The sequence below is a fragment of the Sinohyriopsis cumingii genome, chromosome 19 (assembly GCF_028554795.1).
Source record: "Sinohyriopsis cumingii isolate HCF-2022 chromosome 19, ASM2855479v2, whole genome shotgun sequence".
Classification (NCBI taxonomy): domain Eukaryota; kingdom Metazoa; phylum Mollusca; class Bivalvia; order Unionida; family Unionidae; genus Sinohyriopsis; species Sinohyriopsis cumingii.
In genome coordinates, this window is record NC_142979.1 from 31421241 (window position 1) to 31448717 (window position 27477).

Below are 27477 nucleotides of genomic sequence, written 5' to 3' on the forward strand. Positions count from 1 at the left end.
AAACCCTTTCTATGTTGTCTATTTTGTGAACGAGAAAAATACCATGACAAAATACCTGAAGAATTCTCTAAGCTAAGAATTGCAGCTTCAATGGCATCTCCAAAAGATGCATGGAATTCTGGGACAGGAATACGATCTTCAGTGTCGCTCTCATCACTACCAGGATTGTTTGGTTTAATGACTGGTGAAACTGAAATCACTTCTTGCTTAACAGCTTTAGGCCACACTGTTGCCTGCTTACCAGCTTTCAACATCTGTTAAAGAGAACATGTCTGCTGCCAGTTTAACTAGAATACATTTTCTTTAACATATGTAATCAATACATACCAGAGGTTAGGAATTCAGTAACTGAGTATTTGTATTAAGTATGAATGGTACAATGGAGTTTCAATGCTACAAGATTTTGTAATCCCACTGTAACAATAATAAGGCAGTTCAATTTCAATTTCTGTGTACAATGGTAAGCCTAAAAATGGAACATAATAAATGTACAAATTACAAGAATCATTGACCACTAACTCTGGACACCTTGGGACATAAATAACTAACATGTGCCAAGATCTTGGTTCTTAACACAGAATGATCACTGTAGAGATGTCCAGATAATTTGTTTAAAAGTCAACTTACATTATTAAGCAATATTAAAATTGTAATGACTTGGATGATATTTCCTAACTAGGGATCACAGTAAAGTTTATGGTTCATGGATTGAGACTTCTTGTGGATCATGCTTATAATACTGGCACCATCCTGCAGAAGACCAAGTTCACAATAAGAAAAAGACACACAACTCTTTTATTACGCGTGATGTTTTCTTCCTCTCACCTATCAAAATATCACAAGAATCCTGCTATAGTGAATGCATTTATCATTCAAACACAATCAAACCTGTCTCAGAAGACATCTCCACATAATGGGCATTTATTCCTAACAACCATCATTTGTGTACCCTGTTTCTCACTTTCATATATGTATGTATGTATGTATGTATGTATGTATGTATGTATGTATGTATGTATGTATGTATGTATGTATTCCCATGATAATTTCTGAGCAATATAGTCCCTAAACAAGTGTGCATATGGATAAGATCATTATAATGATCAAAAGAAGTATAAAACACACTGTCAATGCAACATGATAAACAGACTGACTGAAATCCACTCCCAGTTGTTTCTACTAATACACATAGCAGACCTGCCAGAGTTAAGATATATCAGTTAGTCGATATATTTTCACAGGTTAGACCATTCCACTAAGGAACAATGAAATATGCACTGCCAACTTATTCTTCTCTCTGCCTTCCAAGTGTTTTCAGTTTTTGACTGACACTTCCCGATTATTCTGCAATGTAAAAATACTCAACCATGTGGGCATTCTGCATGATGAAAACTTCTCTTACCTGAGCAAAGGAAAGGTTTGTTGTCTGTTCTCCTTCCTTCTGAAGGCTGGATACAAATGGATTACTCTCTGGAGTACTGCAGCTAAAACCTGAATCAGATACAGCAATGAACAGAAGCTAAATCTTTATTCTACAGCAAAAGAACTCTTAAAGCATAAATATAATATGCCTTGTTTAACTGATACACTAGCATTTGTGATGGAAAAATTGGTAAGCAGGCAAAAGGAATTAGTTCATACTTTGATTTTCAACTTTTATATATAAAAAAAAGATTTACAGAAATCAGTTTCTGATTCTGTGACAAACTATCTAATTTATCCTGCAAGATATAACCTACTTATTAATAGAAATACAACTGCAGAGGATCCCTCTGCCAAACACCTATTTCTAAATAATTGCAAGATAGATACATGCATAGGAGGACTAAGTAGGGTACATGATGCAAATTTCAAGGATAATGTCTATGTAGTTTGCAAAGTGATATGTTGATGTCAATTGAAAGTACGTTGTTATTTTAGTCAATTACTTTTCTCAGAGAATCTTTGCGTATCATATCAACATTAGAAAGTAGGCGATTCAACATCTTGAACCCAGCAACCCTTGTAAAATGAAAATTGATATTTCCCATCTGAAAACCGTATATAGGGAAGAAACCTAACCCATTACCTCCCATTTCTACAGCTAGCTGGCTCAAGTTCAACTGGTTGTTTATCAGTTTAAAGTGAATGACACCTCACTGTTTAAGTATCCTTGGAGAAACATAATTTACAAAAATAATTACTTTCTCTGGCAAATACATTCCCCATGTTCTCATTACTGTTAGGAGAATAGGTATGAGAAGGAAAAGAACGAGTATCCAGTCTCTACTATCAGCCTCCTTCAAGAGAAGAATGGCTGAATTCCCAATTGGGAGGGATAAATGTTCTATCACAACAGCACAATCAATGATCAAGTAACATGTGACAACACTCAGACCAGAATGTCATCAATAACAGATGTCACCTCTAGTTCTCTTAGCATTAATTTGTTGATTATTTCTAAGCATAATCTATTCCTTATCTGTGTATGAATCTTGTTCTGTGCCAAGGGAACTACTTTCAGTCATCCAGCCGAAGGGGCATATACACAGCTAGCTTTGTCAGCTTGAATATATTCAGACAGAGGTATTTTGATCAAATAAACATCTTATCATTTAAATTCTTATTTATTCAATTTATATCAACCTTGATAGGGATATATAGTCTTATAGTACAAGATCCTGGAGGGCTAAATTGTTTGAGAAATGAAAATTGCATTTTCTTTTAAACTGTTTTAATTAGGCTTTGTATTATCCCTTTTCTACATTTCAAAGTACTGCTGAAAAGGGAATTGAGTGGCATGCTGTCTATTTTTGTTTATCAAGCATGTACAATGTACTGGTAATTAACACCATTTTTTTCAGGCACAAATCACTGGTATATCCATTAACAGTTTCCCAGCTCCAATAATCTTAAATACTTCATAAAGTACTGTCATCATAAATATCATCTGCCTGTATTAGCTGAATGAAATTGTAATTTGAAGATGAACCACGCTGGGAATCAGTCATCTTGGGTTTTCTAGGTAACCCGTATTTTAAATAAATTTGTAAATCTTCCTTGATACAAGTTCAAACTACAACAGAATTCTTGTTCCAGGGCACAATGTGCTGATCAAATTTAGTTCAATCATTCATGCCAAGCTCAAAAAACTAGACGTGTGAATAGATATCAACCTGAAAAACAGACGTCACATCAAGCTACATGTCTACCGGCGTGATTAATGCTGCAACAAGCGCTTAAAGGGTTTAAAAAAATGATACATGACATAGTACATTTTCATACACAAAACTTTCAACCAATCTGCAAGCACTTTTGAGCATTACCACTCCACAGGTGCAGGAATTTGTATGAATTTTGCAATTCACATGAACTGACAGCACCTCTATTTTAGTACTTTACATATGAATTAACCACCACTTTTGCACTACACCTCCTGTCTTTTACACAGGGAATAAATCATTAGGTTCAGATTTTTGGTTATTTACCCTTGAATGGAACACACAATAACCACCAATGAGAATTCAATGAAACATATTTCACTGTGTGACATCAGTTGTGTTGCTAAAATTTGACCAAAGTAGACAAGATACAAATCAACATAGAAACTTTGCGTAAAAGTGGTTATTAAAAGATGATTCAAGTACCTGATTATGAATGTGGAACACATCTGGAATGTCTCATTCATGCTGAACATGCTGTTGGGATAAAGTAATTAGCATGGGATTGGCTGGGGAGGGGGGCATGCAAGATTATAAACCGTGCCACTTTGTGTTCATTTGTAGAAGGCTAGTGAGTGAGCGTTGTTAATAGTCTTTTCATTGTTTTTTTTTACCATAAAAAATGAGTGATTGTGACTGTAGCAGCTGTCAAGGATGACGTCTAAATTTAAAGAATAATATGGAAAATGATTAATAATTATCAACTGCTGATGATTAAAATAACCTGCATACGGCAAGTATTGTTTTGTACTTATTCTCCACCTCTTGTATCGATATGTGCATCAGTACAGCAAAAGTATTGATCAATCGATTCAACTCTAATAGTCAGTACCTAGCAGTCCTCAAGATGCATCTGCTTGCAAAGTTTCAAGGTTCCATGATAACAACAGAGATTTTAAGATGGCCTCCATGGTGGCCAGACTGGCTGTCTGATTGGCATCATTTTTATTTAGGACCAGCTAGACACACGTCTTTTAGTCTAAACCCCATGCTGGTATAATTATCCATGTAACAATGACAAGATTCTGAATCTTGCTGGATGTGGCAGCATATTGGATCTCAGATTAATACCACTTTCATTTAAGACCAAGCAGAAATCAGAAGTCTTTTAGTGAAAACCCCATGTTGATACAACATCCATTCAGATCTTCAAGATGGTCATTGTGGTGACCATACTGAAATTCCAAGCAGCATCATGTTCATTTCAGACCAAATTGAGCAAGGGATGACTGTGCATGCAATGTCTCATGGCAATCCTCCAAATAGTTTTAGAGAAGTGGCAACATGCCAGCAGACAGAAAATGAACAGACCATCACATAAGCATATCTGGCTTAATTATCTAACTGAGAGACATAAGTATTCAAATGGAACATGTTGTATCTGCACCTAGTTCTGATCCAGCATATCACAGTTTTAATGATACAACCATATGTACATCTAAATGACCAGTTTAATCACAATCTCAATTTTTCACAGAAACAGGTCACAGTAACATAGTTTTCATGTAACAAGGCTAAAGTTGCAATGACATGATAAGTCTCTAATATATGGACGGATTTTAATACCTGAACAAATAAAAAATGAACCACTGTACTACATGATGAATGTACAAATGGGTAAACATTCAAAATACTGCATTCCATCCTAACTCTGTTGTTGATGGGATAATAAAAATTAAAATACTAACAATAAACGAGAGATGATTATTGTCAAGCCCACCATTTATTTAGCTGTGGAAAAAAACTTGTGGTTGATCTAAGGAAACATTTTGCACGCACTGCCCACTTCTTGGTATTCTCTGCATGGTATATATATCTCCTGCACAAGTGGGCCATGATCCATAGTTTGAAAAAGTATGACCCAATGTATCGATGTACAGATGAAATGCAACACACATGGCCACTAAAGAACTTCTGTTGAGGCAGGTTCAACAAGAATTATGAAAAATCATGTTCAATCAATTCTTTGTAACACATATTTTGATAATTACTGAAAGCATTAGAAAGCACTTTATCAAAGGCATTATTTTATATGTAGCAACATGGGTTTTTACCAGTAGGGCTTTCTAAAGGTGTTTCCAATGATGGCGAACTAGTGTCACTGCGGGCAGCATCATCAGTGGACTTTGGAACAGATGATCCTGACAAAACAAACTCACTCTGCACAATTGTCCCTCTTGAGCCTTAAAAAGGATATATCCAATGTATTAACACCACATGTTATGTTATTATCAACTACATAAACCAAATACTGTTGAGTAGTTTACAAGATTATCATGCTAATGTTGTACTACTCAGTAATAGTTTGAATATTCATGAACCTCTAGTGAGTAGGGCTTGGTGGTCAAAGGTGAAAGGATATTGGAATTTTAGCTGGATCCCAGCAAACCAGTGTTGATGTGTGCAATACAATAATTGACAAAGTGCACACACAGTACAAGTCTGGTGCCAAGAGGTATCATGTTTTTGCTGTTGTTGTAGGGTTTAACGCCATTTTTCAGCACAAGATAGGCTATACATGGCGGCCAGTATAATTGGTGGAGGAAGAACCCTGGAAAACCCCGGAAGAACCACCGACCCACGAGAAGCTACTGGCAGGCTTTCTCACGTACCAACGTTAGCCGAGGCTGCCAAGATGTATCAAGAGTACTGCTTTATAAATCTGCCAAGTTTAATATTTATGTGTATTTATGTATGTATATATGTAGTATTTTATGGTACTCGGCACAACTGTGAATATATGTTTCCAACTAAAGATAAAGTTATATAAGTGTACAACTGCATTAAAATGTAGGAAAATAAACCCTACAAAATAAACGTAAACATGAAACAACAGGGTAAAATATAAATGTAAAGATGTTAACAATTTGTAAAATGTATGTAAATAAAAGATCAAGGTAACACATGATGTTTTTTAAACATAGTCAAAATTTGTTATATAAACCACATAGGATGTATCGGGGGCATGGTCAACTCTGGATAGAACTGACCAATGGATTTCAATTACCTGGACTTTGAATCTAGGCATGTAGTCTTGAATTAAAGTTACTGTACAGAAGCCATTACTTCTTGTAAGACTTGTTTTGTTTGTGACCTCTAACCTTTAGACCGAAGAATTTATAGGTTGCTAACTTACCTTAGTTGCAAGCAATGCACAAAATTTGGTAAAGGAACTCTAAAATAAAAGACTTTTATAAACACCCATTTCCATCCAAATGTGCAAGTTATCCATGAATTTTGGTGAGGATACATGCTTAAGAACTTAACTTCAGCACAGAGACTGTTTTCTTCTTTCACCATTATTATGACCCTTGACCCTTGCACTCCAAAATCAATACAATGTTTCCATACCAAGTGCAAGCAATCTATTATGTTCAGTTCAGGTATGTGATGTAAAGCTATGTTTTGTAGAAATCATTTTTCTTCTTTTAGTTACAGTGACCTTGATATTTTAGATTTTTACTCCAGATGCAAGCACTCCACAAGTTTGTGAAGAGCTGCTGGATGGAGGACATCATGTGGAGAAAAGAAATATGAACAGTCAGACATGGTCAGAGCATTATACATTCCACCAAAATGGTGAATGTATAAAAAAAATCCTGCAATTCAAGATTACAAAGAATTTTAGGAATAATGCATTAACCCTGCAAAAATGTGATGCATGCCAAATCTGATGGAGTACATGCATTGGAATTCAAGCCAAGGCAAATTGTTTTAGTTGAATCAATCTAGGCATGTATGTCACAATGACCTTATTTTGATGTGCAACCTTTATCCATGATGTATTAACAGTGCAATTTGATATCAAAGTGTGTAGTAGCATATCCCATTTTGCAGCCTGGACCTAGAGAGCATCAAGACAGACATGTATACAAACAGATGGAACAAAGCAATACCTTTCTATCAGCCATTTCTCCAAGATTAAATACTGAGAGTCATTAACTGCAATTTTTCAATTTAAGACTCGCATTTCCATAAAGACAAACTGGTTCACAGAACATATTTCTTACGTTTCCAGTTATGTTACCACACTTTCAATTACAACCAATTGTGAGAGCACTAAAGGAAACCACAAGACAAGCCCCTTTCTTATAATTGCACTGGCCCCCATTTTTTATTTGAAAAGAATAAAAGGCTTTATACAGTAGTTCACGTTCTTATCTTTTTTCTTCTTATTTTTGTATAAAAAAAAGGGTTGAACATTCTCTCACATTATTTAGCAAATTCATTCATCAAAGCTTTTGAAAACTGGCTAATCTTCAATATGTCATTCAATATCATACGAGTAACATGGTCAAACCACCCATAATGTATTTCACATCAGATATTCCTAACAAGATTACTTACCCAGTCCAAGCCTTTTCCTCTCTTCTTCATCTGCATGTTTGGCCCATCTTCTTTCCTCTCTGTTTTTTTTCCTTCTCAGTACACGGCGCTTCTCTATATCATCTAGACAATGTAAATACACGACATGTTAAAACACAATTCCATGTGATTATGTGTCTATGTTAAAACCTGAGCATATCCAATCAGAAACACAAAGATTTACAAAAGAACACAAACGATATTGGTGGGCTGCATATACTTTTTAATTTGACTGCCAAGCTGAAAGCTGACTTCTTCACATCATGTTTCAAGATGGTTCAAAGACAACTCAATTTCCTATGTGAATATTTCTGAAATACAAAAGGTGAACCAGGCAGAAAAGGTCCCCCTTTGTCACAGAAATAAGTTTTTAGGTGGGGAGAGAGGAGGGTAGAATAAAATGGAGGGGGCAAGAGGAATGATCATTATTCAATATTTACAAAACCTTAGTATGAATACTGTTTAGTGCTGAGAACCCTCTTTCAGTCTTGTTGTTTGAAGGGGGATATAAATAGCTAGATTTGCCAGCTGGAACATGTTTGAAAATTATTTTTTATAGTTATGTAAACATTTTCCAAAGACTGAATAAAAATCGTATACTGCTGGGAATACTTGTTCACATGTGCAACTTTAAACAAACCTCTGAGAGTTCTCACGCATCAATAGTCTCAAAGTGCATGAATTTGTACAATTTTGCACTATTGATGCAACTGCATGCAACAGCATCTTTGCAACTACCTGTTCATAGTCACTTATTGTCCTCAGCTGCAACTATTAGTTTAGTTCTATCAATTGTTATTGTGTAAATTGCTTTATAAAGCAATGACCTGTACAACATAATCTGCAACAACTCGTTTTTGATGAGGTGTCTGGAAATTTTATTCATTATCATAATTAATTCAGTCTTACGCTTCAAATCAAGTTAAGGGAATGGAATAAAAAAAAGTTAAAAGGCATGCAAATCCTAGCCATGCAAGAGCTAGTAGTCCAAGCCAACTCGTGTCAATTGACAAAATGAACAATGATGACACTGTTAGAGCCATTACATTTAAACATACACATTACCCAGGGAAGGCAAGTTTTAAAAAATATATATACCAGGGTATTCTGATTATTCAAAGAGTTCATATGACACAAAATCCTGCAACAAAATAATGGCATTACTATATAACAATAACAAGAGTCCCTCAATGCTCTACTTGATCAAATTTTTTTATAGGAATTTAAGATCATGAGACCATTGCTTCCTTTCAACTGCCAAGTGTTGAAACCAGCTATGATATTCTTCCATAATAGTAAGATTGTCAAATTAGCTGTGAACATAAAAATAAGTTTTTCAGGCAGTGACCCATGATGACAAGACTTCCCCTTTTTGAGGAGCAAAGATAAAAAGATCTTCAAGATGGATGCCATGCTAGCCCTATTCAATATCATATCAGCACCATTTCTCTCTAGTAGCAACTAGACATTACAATAAGTCTTTTGGTGAAAGCACAATGTTGACAAGAGATGCCATCTTGAAATCATTGGTAACAAGGCCTAAAGTTATGCCACTGCAGACCTGCCAACCCTAGCAAGACCTTCTCAGTAAGTCAAACAGACTGCTCCGGTGGCATAGTCTGCGACATGATGCCCCAGTGCTAACATCAGTATACACTGTCACACTGCAGACATCGTAGCAATATGAGTGAAAAAGTTTTTAAAGCTATGTTAAAAATCCAAATCACACACACACAGAGTAAGGCAAACAATTTTTCCCCCTCTAGTTAAATCAATTTTCAATAAGGTGTAACAAACTATTATTTACTACTATTGACAAGACGGACAATATGCATTTAAAAGTCCAGAAGTGTGATTCAAGACAGCGACAGTATATATTGTTAAACTAGATCTAACAAGTCTGTAAAGTTATCCTGAACCTTAATTACCTCCAGTACAGTTTCACAAACTGTTGTTCCATACCCTATGGAACTCAAAAGCTTCTTTAATTCAAATTGACATAATCCTTAAGGAAATTTTTTATTTCATGTCGGCCATGGCAACAGCAATCATCTTTCCCACCATATGAAATACTCAAATCAACACATGATATTTACTAAACATAACTGTTGCCTTTCCTGCTTTTATACCCAAGAATCTGAATATTTCCTTTTATTCTTCTGCACTGATCATAAAGTTTATTTTAAGAGGTTTATTGTCCCTTCATCCTGAAAAGGTATTGCTTGAAGGAAGCCATATAAAAATAAAAATAACACAATAGCCTGATCAAGCAGACATTCTGCATCACAAAATACATGCAGTTTACAGGGATGGGGCTGGCTTTTAAAAAGATGTCACCAAAAAAATTGCCAACCTCAATATTTTGTCACCAATTTTCAAAAAAATGTCACCATTTGCATAATACAGTACTATCCATTTATCTCACATCCTCGGAACCAAGGTAATATTGTTGACATTTGCGCATGTTTTAATGAGATTGGGGTGGGGGGCTGAAAATAAATCGAAATTACATATACAAGTGATGACCTGTCATCAGTGACAAGGATTTACGCAGAGAAAAAATAGAAATTTTGATTAAACGAAGACAACTAGTCTGAAATACACTTGTACACTGACAACTTACATTTGTGTAGTACACTCCACAATGAGTTAAATAATATACATGCACATGAAAAATCCATGAATTTGAGTATTCGATCATATGCTAGAAAATTCATGTATCAGTCAAATCCTGTTAGAAAACACAAAACATGGTAGTCCTTGTTTGATCTATATCCCATTGTCAACAAACACATTTCCCAAAACAATTCACTCTGATATTTATTATCCTTGTAACATGTGGCTGTATAGTTGTTTATATCTTACATGTACGTGTACTTAAATTGGGCTAGATTTAGGTCAGCCAGAAACAAGAAACAAGATACCGAGGCTACCAAGAGGATAAGGCTATTCATAGGGAAATGAAAACATGAACAAATTAAAAAGTTTCACATGTCCCAGATGTCCCACCTTCATTTAACTTGACAGCCAGATATCTACTGTTTCAAAATTTTGGAACTTTAATTTGGCAGTGGTCATAAGCATGAACGTTTTAGTTGCATAAAGGAAACTTACATGGCATAATAAATATTTTCCAATCACTGTGAAAAATGAAACAATGCTTTTATTCAAGTTTGTTGCTGACTGTCTTTGATCAAAGGTCTTTGGCTTGCTTTGATAAAGGTTCATGTGTTACTGAAGGTGCCACTAAATGTGCTCTTTGAAGGACCAAACAAATGCCCGTTTGTTATTTGTTATTGCTGCAACATCAAATAATTGTAAAACATTGATGGAGACATACATTTCTTTTTCATTTGCTTAGTATGTATATATGTATGTATGTATATATATATATATATATATATATATATATATATATATATATACACACACACACACACACACACAACGATCTATGCTTCAAAGGTAATCAGTTTTCTTTGAAGTTTCAGCAAAACTATTTTTTCTGATACATTTTTGGAGAAAAAATTGCCATCATCTGTTAGATTGTAGTCATTCCCATTCCTGCCTTCAGAAGTGGTCAACTGTAGCTAGTCAGGTAGCATAACTATTTGGGTTATATTACAGCACAGAGTACAGACATCAGCATAAGTGGATCATGATATAACAGTGCCATGTTAGGGTGGTCTGTCAATATGAACAAAGGATTGATTTATGTAACGAGAGATTCCAGTGCAATTTTATATCCGTCTTTGCAGTTTACTGTCATGGTGCGTTTGAATTTCTCAACTCCAAACTCAAAACTGTACACACAATTTTTAACAGCCCAAAAATGTAGTTGCCAAAAAGATCGCCAGATAGTATATTTTGTCGCCAATAAGAATATTTTTTTGCAATTTGTGACATTGGTGAAGCCCAGCACAATCCCCAAGTTTAAAATCTCTGAGGTATTCCTAGAAAGTTGGTCCATTTCCCTATCAACTCCAGTGAATCCGAAATCAAACCCAGATCTGAATCAAAACCCAGAACAAGCCAGCATCTGGATTTGACAACAATGATTTTCCATAATTTGTGCTATTATTTCTTAAGTGTGTATTTAAAGAGTCATTTCTGCAAGACTTCTGGCAAAATTTTAAAGGGTTGGCAGGTCTGCCATTGTGGCAGTCATATCAGATCAGCACCAATTTCATTTATGACAAACTGGACATCATAAGAAGTCTTTCAGTGAAAAACTCAAGCTGATATGAATAGTCATTCAGGAACAATAGTGATGGGAATTTAGCCACCATACTGAATGTTTAAGCAGCACCATTTTCATTTTATACCAAGTAGACCATGGTACTAATGTGTGTGAAGTTTCATGGCAATCCTCCAATGGACAGACAGATGATGGAACACAGACTATCCCATAAGCTATGATCTGCTGGGATAAAACTTAGTTTCTGTAATTAATGTTTATTTTCTAAAATAAAGTATTGTTCTCTGAATCAACAGTAACACTACTATGTATCCACAATCACAATGAAAATGCTGTGATGTCATACATTGTTGTCACTGGTTGGTGTGTATTGGGTATTGATATAAATTTGTATTTGTTAATAAAGACCAGCTGCCTGCAAAGACCACTACCATCCAGTTCCCCAGGGTTTTTCTGGACATATATTTTCTCATTTCAAGATATTACACATAATAACATTCAATGTCAAATACAACACCTGCAAAGTGCTTCAGTGTTTCCTTGGACAGAACAGGCGGTTTTAATGCAAGCTCTGCAACTTCAAAGGCACAGGTCAAAGGAAGGTGGTTTAGGTACCTCAATCGCTTTCTCAATTCCTGCAGAGAAAACAAGTCCAGTGAAGGAAAACATACTACACATTTTCTAAACTTTGCATGCAGTCAATCTCTTTAAAATCTTCATATTTTATGCTGATGAACTTTTTTTCTTATCCAGTGCTAATGTGTATCTTGTAAGAACTGTATGGACATCACATTCTGCATTAACTAAGACATACTGACATCTATGTAATTTTGGCATCAATCTTGCTTCATTAACAGTATAGACTAAATGAATTAATGTGCTTTTCTAGATGACAGATGTATGGCTGTATGTAAGGATGTGTGGCACTTGTGTGTGCCGACATGTATGTGGGGATATATGCCACTAAATTTTGCTTGTCCAAACACACACTCAACTTGCAAAAACTTGTACACTGTTGATGCTCTAATTGATATACAAAAAACACAATGAACAAAGATTTTTGTAAAAAACTATAAAGCAAGTAAATGGGTATGCTGGTCTAGTATTCAACAGACACCAACCTCTGTAACGAAAACAGACTCCTTTTCTACAATGATGGCAGTGATAGTCTGGGGGCAGTTTTCAAGACTTCCATACTCATGGACAAGACATCTGGCATTCAGGGAGTGCAGGTAGAGGTGCTGACCATCTGCAGCTGAAACAATATTTCATATATATATATATATATATATATATATATATATATATATATATATATATATATATATATATATGCATGCATGCATGCACACACAACTCTGAATAGCATGTCATTTCTTACAATCATGATATCAATCTCTAATACCACCTGTGACTCGAAGGAACATTTTAAAACAACTTTAATGACAAAATTAAAGATCTTAAGAAGTCTTACAGTGAAGACCCAACATCACACCAACCAATCATCCAGGAGGAGTAGTGATAAGATTTTAAAATGACACCCATACTGTCCATATTGTATGTCTGAGGGGAACCATTTAATTTATGTTCAAAGATCAAAATAAGAACTAAAACAAAATTTAAAATCCTGTAAGGTTATTTGTCAGTAATTTCACACAAGTCAGGTCATCAAAAGAATTTTAGTTAATTCTGAGTTTTTAAACAATAATCTTCAGTACTTTTTTCCAATATCAGCAGAAAGTCTACCACTCTTACACTCAAATAGCAGTAATGTTCTCCTGTCCTTACCCTGATAAAAATAGAAGGCATCACTGCTTTTCTGGCCACCTGTTCTCTGTTTTTCCTCTACTGGAAGCTCAAGGTGTTCTGCTGCTTCTTCTACTGGCATGATTTCTGGCAGGGCTTCCATAGCTGGCCGCATGTGAGGATTCTCTGGAGATCCTACCATAAAGTCCTCTGAAGGGACAACTGATTCACTAGCCCTCTCTTGAATCCCTGGCTTCTCCTCATAAAAATCATGCTTTTCTGTTTCTAGATTTTCAGAAGCTGATGCAAACTCTGACAAGGTAGTGTCAAATCTATCTTGGGACTTATTCTGGTTTAAATCTTCTTCATCTTTGTCCTCCTCTTCTTCATCATTAGAAAAATCAGACCCATATTGCTCGCTTTTCTGCAGAAATTTAACATTCAATAAATATCCCATCTTAAATCAATGTGAACCAAGTTTAACTGCATTCTTGTACCTATATTTTAAAATCAGACAGACAGACCCATGTGCATACCCACATGCACCAAAATTGTTACTGGTGATTGCTGGGTACTTGTGAAACGGGAGTCCCTAAAACAATGTACTAAAATCCCTTATTCCATTATGCTGTAAGCCAAATATTGTCAAGTCTTTCCCAGGTACCAAAGCAGGGTTCAGGAAGACCACTTGTCCTGACCAGGTAAAAATTGGCTATGTGCTCATCTCTGGGCCAAGTATATGGCAGATTTACACATTTACAATACATCTGATTACATTTTTTCCCCTTAATAAGCACCAAAGTTCAACATCGTTCTACATTTGTTGTGCATCAGTTATAAATAACCTATGACCAATCTGCCAATGTGTTGACAGTCTTTAACATGTTGCAAACTGTTGGCCCACAGGTACTCTACATAAGTTTGATATTAAAACAGTTAAATATTATGACACATTATGTTGTAGTTTCACACTCTGTCTTCAATTTTATAATAGTGTTTCCATTTGCATTGACACATTTCAATAGTTTATGTCATTTAGATCTGAAGCAGATTACCTTTCAATGAACTATCACACATCATTACGAGTTAAATTTCTAAGAAGCTAAGAGACTAAGAATGTTAAAATATTTTTCATCTGAATGGGATATGTTACATGTGCTTCAGGTCACTGGTACATTCAATTCTGAAGCTTTATTGATACATTGTCATTCCATGGGAAAGATGCCAGTAGATATTTCTTTAAGCATGTAATTACTTTTCATAACAAAAATGTAGCCAACCTATATTCAAAATTCATATTTCAACTGTCTCAGCCAAATCTCACCAACTTTCACAATGCATGCTATTGTAAGCACACACCCCCATGTTTCTGGTCGGCTGACTACTAATGTTTTTCATTGCCGATCCTAGCAAACACACACACACCCCCTGCCCCCCCCAAAAAACTAAACTGATTTGTGCATCTACGTCAACCAGTTTTTGCCCAGTACTTGAAGTGCTTTGAACATTATGTATATCTATTAATTATTATAATATATATTGTTATTAACTTTAAAAAACTACCTACCTGCCCTACTTTTAAAACCAGTGCCATAGGAAATACACATTTTTGGGGGCATAATCTATTCATAAAGCAGATAACACAGAGATAACAGCCAATTGGTCAAAATCTAGTTGGGGTAATGACTTTCAAAGGGTCCAATTCTGTTAACCAATCTGCATATCTTCATTATAGGATTCTAGAATGGAAGTTTGTCCACAATGAAACAGAGATAGTAAGAATTCTTCTTATATATAAATGCAACATAGCAACACATTTCTTGTGAAAAGTAATCTCTACAATATATGCTGGCATCTTTACATTGGTGTGGCAATGTACAAAAAAAGCTACACAGTCTTGAAAATACTGGTGAGCTGGGTGGGGCAAGCCCAACAGTTTGACCAGATGAAAACCATAAAATTCTCTCATTTTCATCTCCTAACATCTCCCATCTCTAACTTGTACAAATGTGAAAAGGAAAATTATGACACCAAGACACAAATACTAAGAGTTATGTGCATAACTCTTGCAACTCACTTGTCCTGGGGACGAGTGCTTGGGAAATATTTTTCTGAGCCCTGCAAAAGTATCAAGATGAGGGCTGTTCCAGTAAAACATACTGGTGACCAAGCAGAGGTACTTTCAAAATGGAGTCGTCACTTACAGATGTAATTTAGAATTTTCTTATCATTTTCATGTGACTTATGCAAGTAACCTAAGTACCCTGGCATACACTTTTCAAAAAGTGCCTTCCATGGGTACCATGTATATTTGAATGGAACAATCCTGTAAATCCATCTGATCAGTGAAAACTTTATTGACACAAAGCAGGACCCACAAGTTTCAAAGACAGCAGCCCTGTTTACCACAGGGAACAAATAAACATCAAAATCTACATTCTTGAACCTGGACTTGAGAAATTTTCACTGACTACTTGTTCTATTAAGACAGTGACTTTTTATTTGACAAAACAAAACCCCGATTTAAACTAGTAGTGCTCCAAAGGCAGAGTTATGTTGTTGTTGTGGGGTTTAACGCCATTTTTCAGCACACGATAGGCTATACATGGCGGCCAGTATTAATGGTGGAGGAAGAACCCGGGAAAACCCCGCAAAGAACCACCGACCCACGAGAAGCTACTGGCAAGCTTTTTCACATACCAACACTGGCCGAATCCAAGACTCGAACCTACGCAGATAGAGCTGAGTTATGAACAGTGCATGTTGAAATTCATGATGTAGACGAACATTCTGCTAATAAACAATGGCACCTAATAAATGGATTGAGGATTCAAGTATGTTGCAATTTTCGCAATCAGATTTCCTTTTTTTGAGAGGGGTGGTGGTGGAATTACAAGCTCAATCTATGTAATATGCTAAAATGTGGATTTATACCCTTTTTGTTTGAACAAACGTCTCCCTGAGAGACGAAAACAGCTTGCTGCTCTCATTTAAATTTGGTATTCGTTTGATCTGAAATATTAAAACTCATTTTTCATGAAAAGCAATCCATCACAATCACAATGGCAAATATCACATGAACAATAACATAATTAAACTGGATTAATTTTAGTTTGTGCATGTATTTTTCAAATTACAATTTATTTTAAAGTATTGGCCAAGAATCCTATCCCATAATGAAGACTACTAATTCCTGAAGTACTTAAGTGAACCTCAGGTAGTCAGATGCTTCTGTTGCCTTGTTATTACTGACCGAATTGAGAAATAATTATCTAGATCTTCAACACCCATCTGCAAATTTTTTCCCCAAACACTCTCCTTTTCAAGATCTTAATTTGCAAGTACATAAACAAAACATAAATGTGCAACCTACAACTAGGGAACAGAGACAAGATGAATCTGGATTTCCTTATTGTGATTTCCTATTTATGAACAATGTCTTAATGGATACCTTTATCATACTGGGCTTGGATGGTTCAGACTCTTTCAAAGGCAAGGACTCTTTTCTTGTGGCATCTTCACCAAGGACCTTAAAATTGCTGACTATTGCTGTCTCTTCTTCTTTCACTCTGGCTACTCCTGTCAGACATCCTTCCTTCTCCTACAAATGAACAGTGATCACTGCCTACTAAATCGTATACATCAATGAAGAAGCACAATATCAAATAATGTAAATGAGGTCTCATTTCATTGCCTCAATTTTTATCTGCAACAACCAAATTCATTAGCAAATTTTAAATGCACATGGATGTTTTCATTGCAGAGCAAAAACAAAAGTCCCTCCAACAGAACATTGGGCTTAAAAGAATTTCAATGAATTAAAGATAAAACCATTTCTTCCTTGTAAATGCAGAGTGCTGAATTCATCTCTGATATTCTTCTGTGGTAACAAGATTTTCAAATTAGCCACTATGTTGCACATATTCAGATATCACTGAGGAGAAACAAGACAACATAAGAAGACTTCTGGTAAAAACCAATGAACATTTGGGATTTGTATGGATAACAAGATTTTCAAGGAACATCAGATATGTCTCACTTTCATATAGGACAAAATAGAAACTCTTTTAATGAAAACCCTATGTTGATATGACCATCAATTCAAGATTTTCAGAAGACAACTGTGGTGGCCATAATCGATGTTCAAGCAACACCATTTCATTTAGGACCAGCAAAGACATGGGATGAATATATGTGCGAAGTTTCATGATAATCCTGCAAGTAGCCAATTTTCAGTAGTGATAAACTTGTGTTGATATGACTTTCCATTCAGGAGATGTATTGCTAAAATGATTTTCAAGATGGCCACCGCAACAGCTACAATGGATATCTGAGTGCCACCATTTTCATTTAGGACCAACCAGACCATGTAATAAATGGGTGTGTATGCTTCTTACAAAATACTGCACGTTTCTCATTATTCAGCAGGAGACAAGAAATCTTAAAAATCATTAGGTTCCACCAATAACGAACAATCACAGCTATGAGGTCCAAAACAACTGACTTTTGAGATTTCAATTTTTAGATTTTCATTCTGACTTGAGATTTTGGAATCAAGGGTCAACTGTCTCCTCAATTTTGAAATCTATTGAGAACCCTGAAAATGAGCCCTTGTTGTATCTACACCTTGAGAGCAGGGGATATGACTGAGTACACAATATCAAGTCAAGGTCTAAAACAGGCACAAGTTCATCATTTTTTGTTTAAAAGTTATGTCTGCACATGGATAAAGGTCACCTATTTATACTTTCCCTTGTTGTCACCTTGAGGCAGCAGGCATGGCTATGGTCTGTGACACATGTAGTCATATATTTTTGGGCAGTTTCATTAAAATGTCTTCAACCATTACAATGTTATGGGTTGGATATGCAAATGTTAATGGATGGATGGATGGATGGACAGAAAATGCTATAGTATAGTAAGCCGTACTTTAAAATGGCATATCAAATACTGGTCTTTCAAAAAGAAAAAAATTTCAGGTCTTAAAGTTACTATTGAGAAGTCTTTACCTTGAGATTAGCCAATGCAGCCTCAATGAAGGGTTCTTCTGATGGCTGAAAAATAAAGTAATCACTTTTTTTTAAAAAACTGTTAAATACTTATAAGCTTACATAAGTTTATCATATGGGTTTAAGGTGCCAGAAAAAAAAGTACAAAGTTGAAATAGATATACCATATTTACCATGGACACCATAAAGTAATTTTTTGTGCACTGTATGTTCTGGGACACATCTTTTTATCATGCTGTAAGTTTTGGGACACATTTTAAATCATTCAAAAATTACATAACAGAAAATGCACTCAAATTTTATGTTAAAAAAATATCAAACGGAGTACTTGAGATCAAACTCTTTAATCCAGTGCTGCATAATCTCATCAATCCAACCCTTCTCCTGCGGATGTATGATCCATCCTTTTGGAGCATGAATATTTTGTAGTTCCTCTTGATCTGAAAATTATCATTGGAGGCAACACATCTCATGAAGTGGAAACTACAAGGACTAAAGTTAAGATTTAAAAAAAAAATCTGCAACTGTTATTCCCCTACTTATCGTTGACAGTCTGTCCAGGAATGAGATTGACGTACACTGGAGTTTCATTTTTACTGATGATCATATTGTCAGTGAAATCGTAATTTTCTTTTCTGGCCTTCACAAATGCACTGCATCATTTTATTTCTCCTCCGAATGTTCTGGGAGAGACTGGGTCATCAATGTCCATGCACGGTACAATAGATTGTGTTGCTTTAAAAACTGTTCCATTGTTTCATTGTCAAAATTTCCATGAATACTGGTAAAAATGAGCCAAAGTTGGCTTCTTCTGCCAGCCAACTTTGTATTTAAAAAACCCAGCACATTTAAATAATCCAATGTCGGCATGCTTTGTAATGAAATAACTTTTATATCTGATATCCTGTCGTTACGTTCAAACAATGAGCTGAGCTTCTATTTGCTTGCTACCTGTAATCATGATTGATAAAAACAGGCAGAGATGTCTGCAGGTTAAATAGTATACACAGCAATAACTTGCTTTAATAATACTTTTTGTAATCCCTGCTAGTGAAAAGAATGTCATTTGCACTCACAGTGAATGTATTTTCAAATAATGATTTTTTTGGCAAGATACGGTCATATACTTAACCTGAATATAATACAATCTTGGTTATTCTACACCTTACATTGTGCATGAATGGCAGGTGCCTCGAAGCAATCAGTTGGCATTTCCTCTCTCTTTCTGTCATCTGCACATTTTATTGGATTTAGTTTTCAGTCTGATAAAATATTCAAAGTTTTGTTTGAGTACAACAAACATGATTCATTTTTCTATATTGATGTCAATGAACAATGTGTCATATGAGATACATGATACATATTACAGTATGGATACATACGCTACATATATGGAGTTCATAGAAACATTTTTTCTTCAATGTTCATGATGAAAAAAAGAGACAAATAAATGATAACAATACAAGGTTAGTTACTTTCATTTTATCATGAAGTAAGAGTTTTGTTTATCAATATTATTGCAATGTATGAGTGGCAGGTGGCAGAATTTAAACACAAATTTATTTTGTTTCTTAAGTTTTGGGATGTGACAGTTCTGGGACAGGAAACATTTTTTTTATGTTCCAATACATATGGTAAATATGGTAAGATTTCCTAAAAACTATCCCTTGGTTTTTTTCAGCAGCAGCTTCAATTGTGTTGTTGGTCCCACAAATCATGGGATGCCTCAGTGGGGATGAGGTTTCCAAAAACTGTCGCCACCTCAAGTGGCACAGAGTGTACTAGGTTCTTGCAATGGTCCAACAAGACCATCACAGTCTCCCTGCTGCAGTGGCGGAGTGCCAGAACACCATAGACATTAACAATTTCTCATCATCTTAACCACAGCTTCCAGAAGTCAATGAAGTGCTGATGGCAATGCATCCTTCAAAAGTCTGAATGCCTTCAAAGTTTTAATCAAGAGGTGATGAACTTACTGAGTGTGTTTGTGGTGTGCCATGCAGGAATGTCACGGCAGCAGCCATGATGTACTCTTAGCTAAGGCCCAAGGAGTTAGAGTGGGGGCTATATGAACTGGTATATGGAAGTATGTATCAGACATGTCAAGAAAGATCATGTACTCATTGCATCTCTATGGTAGATCTCAAGTGCCATCAGACATCATAACCAGAAATGTTCTGTACATTTTTGAACCATCTGTGCTGCTTTTTACAAGTAAAAAAACTAGATTTTCTTGTGTGTAAAGGTCCCCCTTTATGAAGATTGGAAGAAGTCTTCACTCCACATGAAATATTTTCATCATATGAAACCATTTTAGTATAAAGTTTGCATCAGAACTTCTGAAGAAAACATAAAAGTCAGACTCCTTTCAACATGCTTTGGACTGATAATATGTACACAAAAATTAACAGAGAACTGACCCATGCTACATATACAGTGATCAACTTTGGCACTTGTTATGGGTAGAAAATGTATGCAGATTTATCATCATGGTGCGAATGTCCACATACTCGATTCATGGACAATTAAGTAGGAGAGTTTACCATAGCACAGTCAATTTGTATGTTAGGATAAAAGACTGAGCATTTTTTATGAGCCCTGGTTTGATGTTCTGAAGTCTGTCTGAAGAGTTTTCATTCCAGTGAATTTGCAATGCACACAGAACATGCCGATTTATTGGTAGGTTGCCAAATGTGTTGCATTATAAGGTTTTCGGTGTGTGAAGAACATCTAAAAAGATAATGGAAATGACAGGGAACTTTGATTTCACAGATTTTACTCAGAAACATCGGGATTTAGCCAGAACATGTTGAAATGGCAAAGATGAGATTTTGTTTTTGTGGGTTTTAATAATCTGGGAATAGGGAATTTGCAGAATGGTAAAGATTGATCTTTGCCGATTTTAGATAACACACATTTGCTGGAAAGTAATTGTTAACCGTTAATTCATATGTAATTATTGATAATGTTCACCTCTGCATCAATCAATTGTATCTGGAGAGCCTGTTTTTGATCAGCCACAATGTTAAGAACTTGCTCAGGTAAAGCTATCAGTATCTTCTGGTGTTGTGTTATACTCTCTGCATCTAAAAATAAGTTAGAAAAACATTACTGACATGAACAAGTGAATCACACACACAAAGTCATATGCTCTTAACAACTGTGAAACTTGCCTCTATTCAAATGCTTGTAAATTTTGATATTTATACCTGTCAACAAAATTCAATACAAAACTCAAAGACAGATGAGTAAAGAAATTAGCAAGATGAAACAGGAGTCTCTCGAAGGGACTTAAGGCTCTATTGTCTGAGAAGGATTACCACAATTTCCAGACAAGCTTCTCAACCAACAAGTGGTTGAACCATTGCAGGTATTATTGATCAGTAAAGATTCTGAAATTAGCCATTATGGCAGTATGACAGCCATATTTCAAGCAAGACAATTTGACCATCCATTCAGGAGACCAGATTTTTAGTATGTTCATTGTGTCAGTCATATTGTGTGGCAACATTTTCATTTAAGACTATGCTGACATAATACAAAGTCTTTGGTGAATACCTTTTGACAATATGACCATAATTCTGAAGGAGTAGTAATAACAGGATTTTTAAAATGGCCACTATGGACAACATTTTGGATGTTAGACTGGCACTAAATCTGGTGAAAACCCCATAATGGTACAGCGGGAAAAAAAGATGAAAACAAAAGTTTGTACTCCCCTACATACCTAATTTCTTTTATTTAATGTAAAGCAGAACCATACATTTATTTTTGCCTAATTGATGTCAGACTGACACCATTTTCATTTAGCACAAACTATAGCTCATAATAAGTCTTTTAGTTAAAACTTAATGTGGATATGAATATTTATTTAGGTGGAGTAGTGATTCTCAAGATGGTCACCATGGATGGCAGAAAACATTTTCTGTTTAATTCATGGAGTGAGATTCAGAAATGCTAAATGGGTCTCTGAAACTGGTCCTGATTTAACCACCAATGCTGGTGGTGAAAGTTGAATCCTAAGAGGTTTTGAACTGAAACACAAATTGCAAAAAAATGACATGCTGATTTTCCATTAGTATTATTCAGTAATAGTAATAACAAGATTTTCAAGATGGCCATATGGAATGTCAGATTGACACCATTTTCATTTAGGACCAAGCTGACGTCATAAGAATCCTTCCAATGAAAACCACATACTGATATGATCATCAATTCAGCAAAAGTGCAATAATAAGACAGCCACCACAGCACCATTTTGGATGTCCAAGCGCAACCATTTTTATTTAGGAACAAGACACCACAAAGTCTTTTGGTTAAACCTCATGTCAATGTAACTGTCCACTCAGGAGTCGTGATATGTATTTTTTGTGTGGGTAGAACTATTGTAATAATTTAATACTTAAAGGCTTTTATTTTTACACCCAGTCCAAGCTAATTATTTCCCCTCCAATTAGTTATGGCAGACCAGAATTGAAACCATGATGAAAGTCTCACTCCATAGTCATAACCAACATATTGTACATCTTTTGTATCGGACTGAAAACATGGGAAATTATGGTGATAGTAAAAGGTACATTATTAAATAAATAAGATTAATTCTAGCTGGTAGAATGTTGGGCCACCTGTTTACTATCACTGATGAGCCCAACACTAAGGTGCCTTTGCTCTGATGCATCGAAGATTGACGATTAAAAGTGAAGTAGGTACTGAGAGACCACCAGAAAATGCTTCTCATAATATCATCCAAAGAGTGATTCAAATGGGCCCAAGCAGTAGCAATAGCTGTAATTTCACAGGCTTCCTTTTTTAATGAAAACAGGTCTTTGTAAGGGTCTGACATGATCTCTTGAAAACAAGACAGTCCACCTGGAAATGCCAGCTGTCAAAACATTTGAGGAACCCTTAATAGGTAGAGTCAATTATGACACTTCCTTTTCCCATTAAAGGATGCCAAATAAAACCCTAAAGCCCAAAGTAGGCAAAAGAAACTATCTCGATCATCTCCAATAAATACGACTGAGATTGAAATCTCACAAGACAAATGGAGCTATGTATGTGTGTGATTGGGAATCTTAACATAGCTTTAATAATTTTTCAGTCATATCGCTATGATGTCTGCAGTGTGGCAGTTTATAGTGATGTCTATCACATGGGCAGCATTCTGCAGACATGTAGCATGATGTCCCACCCAGTCACATTATCCTGACAACAGGCCGACCAGTCCCAACACAAACCTCTTAATGCTGAGTGCCTAGTGAGGCAGCTGTTATTACCATTTTTGTAAGTCTTTGGTACGACTCTGCCAGGGTTTGAACCCATGACCTCCCGCTTCCGAGGCAGACACTGTAACCACTAGGGTGGTCCCTTTAAAGTGTACACGCAATAACATGCACGTGTCTTTAAACCATGGTGTTCATCTGTTTAATCCACAGTGATCACTGAGTTACAGAAGAGCATTCTCAACTTTACAACTACTTGTTTAATTCAAAACTTAATGGGAATCTTTTAGCCTTGGTCAATATTTAGTGAAGTTTTGAAAGCTACATAAAAAGTATGATTCTAGTGGCAGTTTATTAACTATTTACACCAAATTATAATTACTGTAATCTAGGTACTTCTATCACTAAGAATTAGTTAGAATATACAGTTTCTGCTGTGCTATTGTAAATTCATACAGCCCAAAAATATTGTGTAATAACCAAGAATGGCATATAAACTGTAAATGCTACACAGAAGCTGTCAAACTATATCATGGGAGGTTAGCACCAACAAATCATTTATCTCATGATTAGAATTATATACCCTTTACAGAACATGATTGACCTTTCAATATATAAAGTGCCTTATGATTAGACACAAACTATAATTAGTAACCAATAGTAGAAAGCATACCACAGACATGAACCCTTTCAAGTCAAAAAATATTCTCAGAACTAGGACATACAATTATTTGTGTATGGTATTCCAGGATATGTATACAAGAAAGTTAGAGTAACATTTGCTAAGTTCCTGGGCAATTTGTCAGAGAAGTGGGATACTGAAGCATGATGATAATACAATATGCATATGTCGACCTATTGTTCAAAATATCTCCCAATTTTTGGGGCAATTAATCAAAAGGTGTAGGATAAGTTGTACACAAGGTGCATAGCTCTAACAAGAAGTCCAAGTGAACTTGATATAACTCACTATCTTACATAACTTGGTAGCTGACCATTCTACTAAGCATGCTTAGTAATGTACTGTAAGAACTGAACCTAATGTAAACTTTCTGCAGCAAACCCATTATAGTCTGAATCTATGTCAAGAGAAAAATTTAAATTTAGGGTCAATCTGGGCAATTGTGTGTCCTGGAGCTATAAAGATAACAAGATTAAACCTACCATCAATATTATGAAAATGGCTTCTCTTTTCCCAAACATTTTTTGGAACTGCGTATGTGCTACCCCTTTCCTTCTTCATCAAAGTCATGGTAATCATTTCACCTGCTTTGTAATTATGTGTTTTTTTAGCAGCAACACTGAAAAATAAATGTTTACAGTCTTTTGAAATCATGTAAGGCATTCAATACATGGTCGTACTTTCTAGCCAATATCCTCAGATGCTGGAGGTGGTAGAAAGCAACATCATTAAAAAAAAAAATGGTGTGGATTTGCCCATCCCCATAGCCATGCTGGACTTGGCAAACCATGGGTAGTTTAGGCATAGCTGTCAACCCCTATATAGGTATTATCATAATCCAAGTGGCAAAAAGGAATAATCTGGGCATTAAAAGCGCAGCTGATATATTACATATCATAATTAGAGTTAACTGTATGAACAAATGGTATGATTAATGTTCATTTCGTTTTGTTATGAATTTATATGTTACAAATAGTCAAAATTCATATGGATAAGTACCACAATGCAAACAAAAAGCATAGTGACAATTAATATATACAAATCATCAAACATTTTCCAAGCTATCATAAAGTCAACTCCACAAATCCTGCAGTGGGCATAATGATGTTCTCAACCTGAGTACCATAATACATCTATCATCTTCTTTGAAATTTGTCATAGAGCTGCGATAAAAAGAACAATTACAGCTCCTATCAAATGCATCATCATCAGAATATGCATGGATATTGCTCATAATCAAATAAAACTTAAATCTTGAAGTCGTTAGTTATGGGTTTAGCACCATTTTCAGCACAATAGGCTATACATGGTAACAGGTATATTTGGTGGGGGAAGAACTCTGGAAAACCCTAGGAAGGAAACATCAACCCATTATAGGTACCAGCAAGCTTTCTCACACCCATGTTGACTGATCCTTAGAATGTTGAACTGAGCTTAGTCATGACCTTTGTTTAAAATTAACCAACAAAAATAACTTGTGCCTCACAAAGATACAACACTTGAGAAAGGCAGATAGTGTGTGAGATTCCAATTTCATTTATTTTTTAAATTAAAAAAAATCACCTCTTCAGATCTTCACTGTGAACTGCCTCATAGCAGATGGGGCATTTTCTCCAAGTCTTTTCCCCCAGTGCTAGATAATGCAGAATACATGCCCAACAATAAATATGACCACAGCGAGTCATTTTGGCTGAAAAGAAAAGAAGTCAAAATATTACCATCTACATGTAATTTATGTTTGCAAACTTTATCTACAAATTCTAAAGAAAGCTTATCACATGGTCTGATAAATGTCTTTCTTTGAAGCAGCAATCTGGACAAGTAGATGTGATAAATGTGGATAAAGTTCTTTCAGTCAGAAAAAAGTAATATTAAAACTAATGACTACTGGTCTGGAGTCTTAAAATCCTAACATGGCTATGCCCTAGACAGATCATCTAGAAATGGTGTTAGATTGGTCAGTCTCTTATGATTTTCTATGAGCCACATGGGAACACTTCTAATTTAAAATAAACAATATCAGGAAATCTTTTGGGAACTTAATCTGGTTTGAGTGCTTTCACTTTTCCACTCAGATTGCTTTCTTTTTTATCAGAGGCATGCAGGAATTCTTCACTGAGAACTGCCCCAGTAGTTTGAAGATTTCAGACATTATTTTGGTATTCCTAAAAGAAAGCTGAAAATTTGAAAGGGGGGTTTAGGGGTCCTCCCCCAATGGGGTCTCAAGGGGCAGCACCCCCGATCCAGGGTCCTAGCCAAAAATGTATTTTACAATCATAAAAAAAACTGCGCCTGGTGCAACTTATGATCATAATTTCTAACAAAATAATCATCTGAAAAACTAACAAACTTACCAAAAAATTTCAACTTGACTTTAATAATTTCATAATATTTACTGTCACATGAATTTGTTCTCCAATACTATTGGTGCTCAAGTTATTTCATGTGCATGTCAGTGTTCACGTCATAATTAAGTCACAATAATTTCTCAAATTTTGCAGAGAGTCGTGGGCTAACTAATAGCTGCAGAATGCGATAGAAAGACCATCATGTCTGAGATTTCTAAGCACAGGGATGATTCTTAATTTGGGCAACATGAACCCAATTCCATTGGCAGCCCTAGAATTTTTTGTTTTAAATATATCAATCAATATTTGTTTGTCACAACATTTCTCTCATTCCCTTCACCGTAACTTTACCTTTTTCCTTACCAGAAGTCATATTAATCATTCAGTAGTTTGCCTCTCTCTCTAGGGAGAATAAGTTTGTAGAAAAAAGGGATAAGCAGGATGTAGAAAGTTTGAAATAGCTGCTTGAAACTCTGTTCACACATTATCCTGTCAATTATTAAAATGCTGATGAAATATTGGAAGTTAATAAAAACAGTAAAACTTGTATTGTTAAACTGGATACTTTATAACAAACTGGAAACCTCAACAACAACAAAAATTGAAAATGAACCACTTTTCATGTTGTATGATGAAATATTGGACAGTGATTATTTTAGCTAGTAAATGGACCTGGATATGTCCAATTAGCCATAATTTGCATTTTG

At 35.4% G+C, this 27477-nt stretch overlaps 1 protein-coding gene across 2 annotated transcripts in view; it reads right to left on the reverse strand.

Annotated features, from left to right (window-relative positions):
• LOC149775381 (E3 ubiquitin-protein ligase RNF10-like) overlaps positions 1–27477 on the reverse strand; it is a 49457-nt gene that overhangs the window by 5344 nt on the left and 16636 nt on the right. For both annotated transcript variants that reach the window (XM_089943942.1, XM_089943943.1), the window contains exons 6-17: positions 25986–26112; positions 24905–25041; positions 21492–21604; positions 18519–18563; positions 16961–17110; positions 13552–13933; positions 12885–13018; positions 12281–12398; positions 7548–7649; positions 5255–5383; positions 1403–1491; positions 56–254 (exon numbers count right to left, since the gene is read on the reverse strand). In XM_089943942.1, the coding sequence (XP_089800068.1) occupies positions 56–254; positions 1403–1491; positions 5255–5383; positions 7548–7649; positions 12281–12398; positions 12885–13018; positions 13552–13933; positions 16961–17110; positions 18519–18563; positions 21492–21604; positions 24905–25041; positions 25986–26112 (1725 nt within the window). The remainder of the gene's footprint in view (positions 1–55; positions 255–1402; positions 1492–5254; positions 5384–7547; positions 7650–12280; positions 12399–12884; positions 13019–13551; positions 13934–16960; positions 17111–18518; positions 18564–21491; positions 21605–24904; positions 25042–25985; positions 26113–27477) is intronic.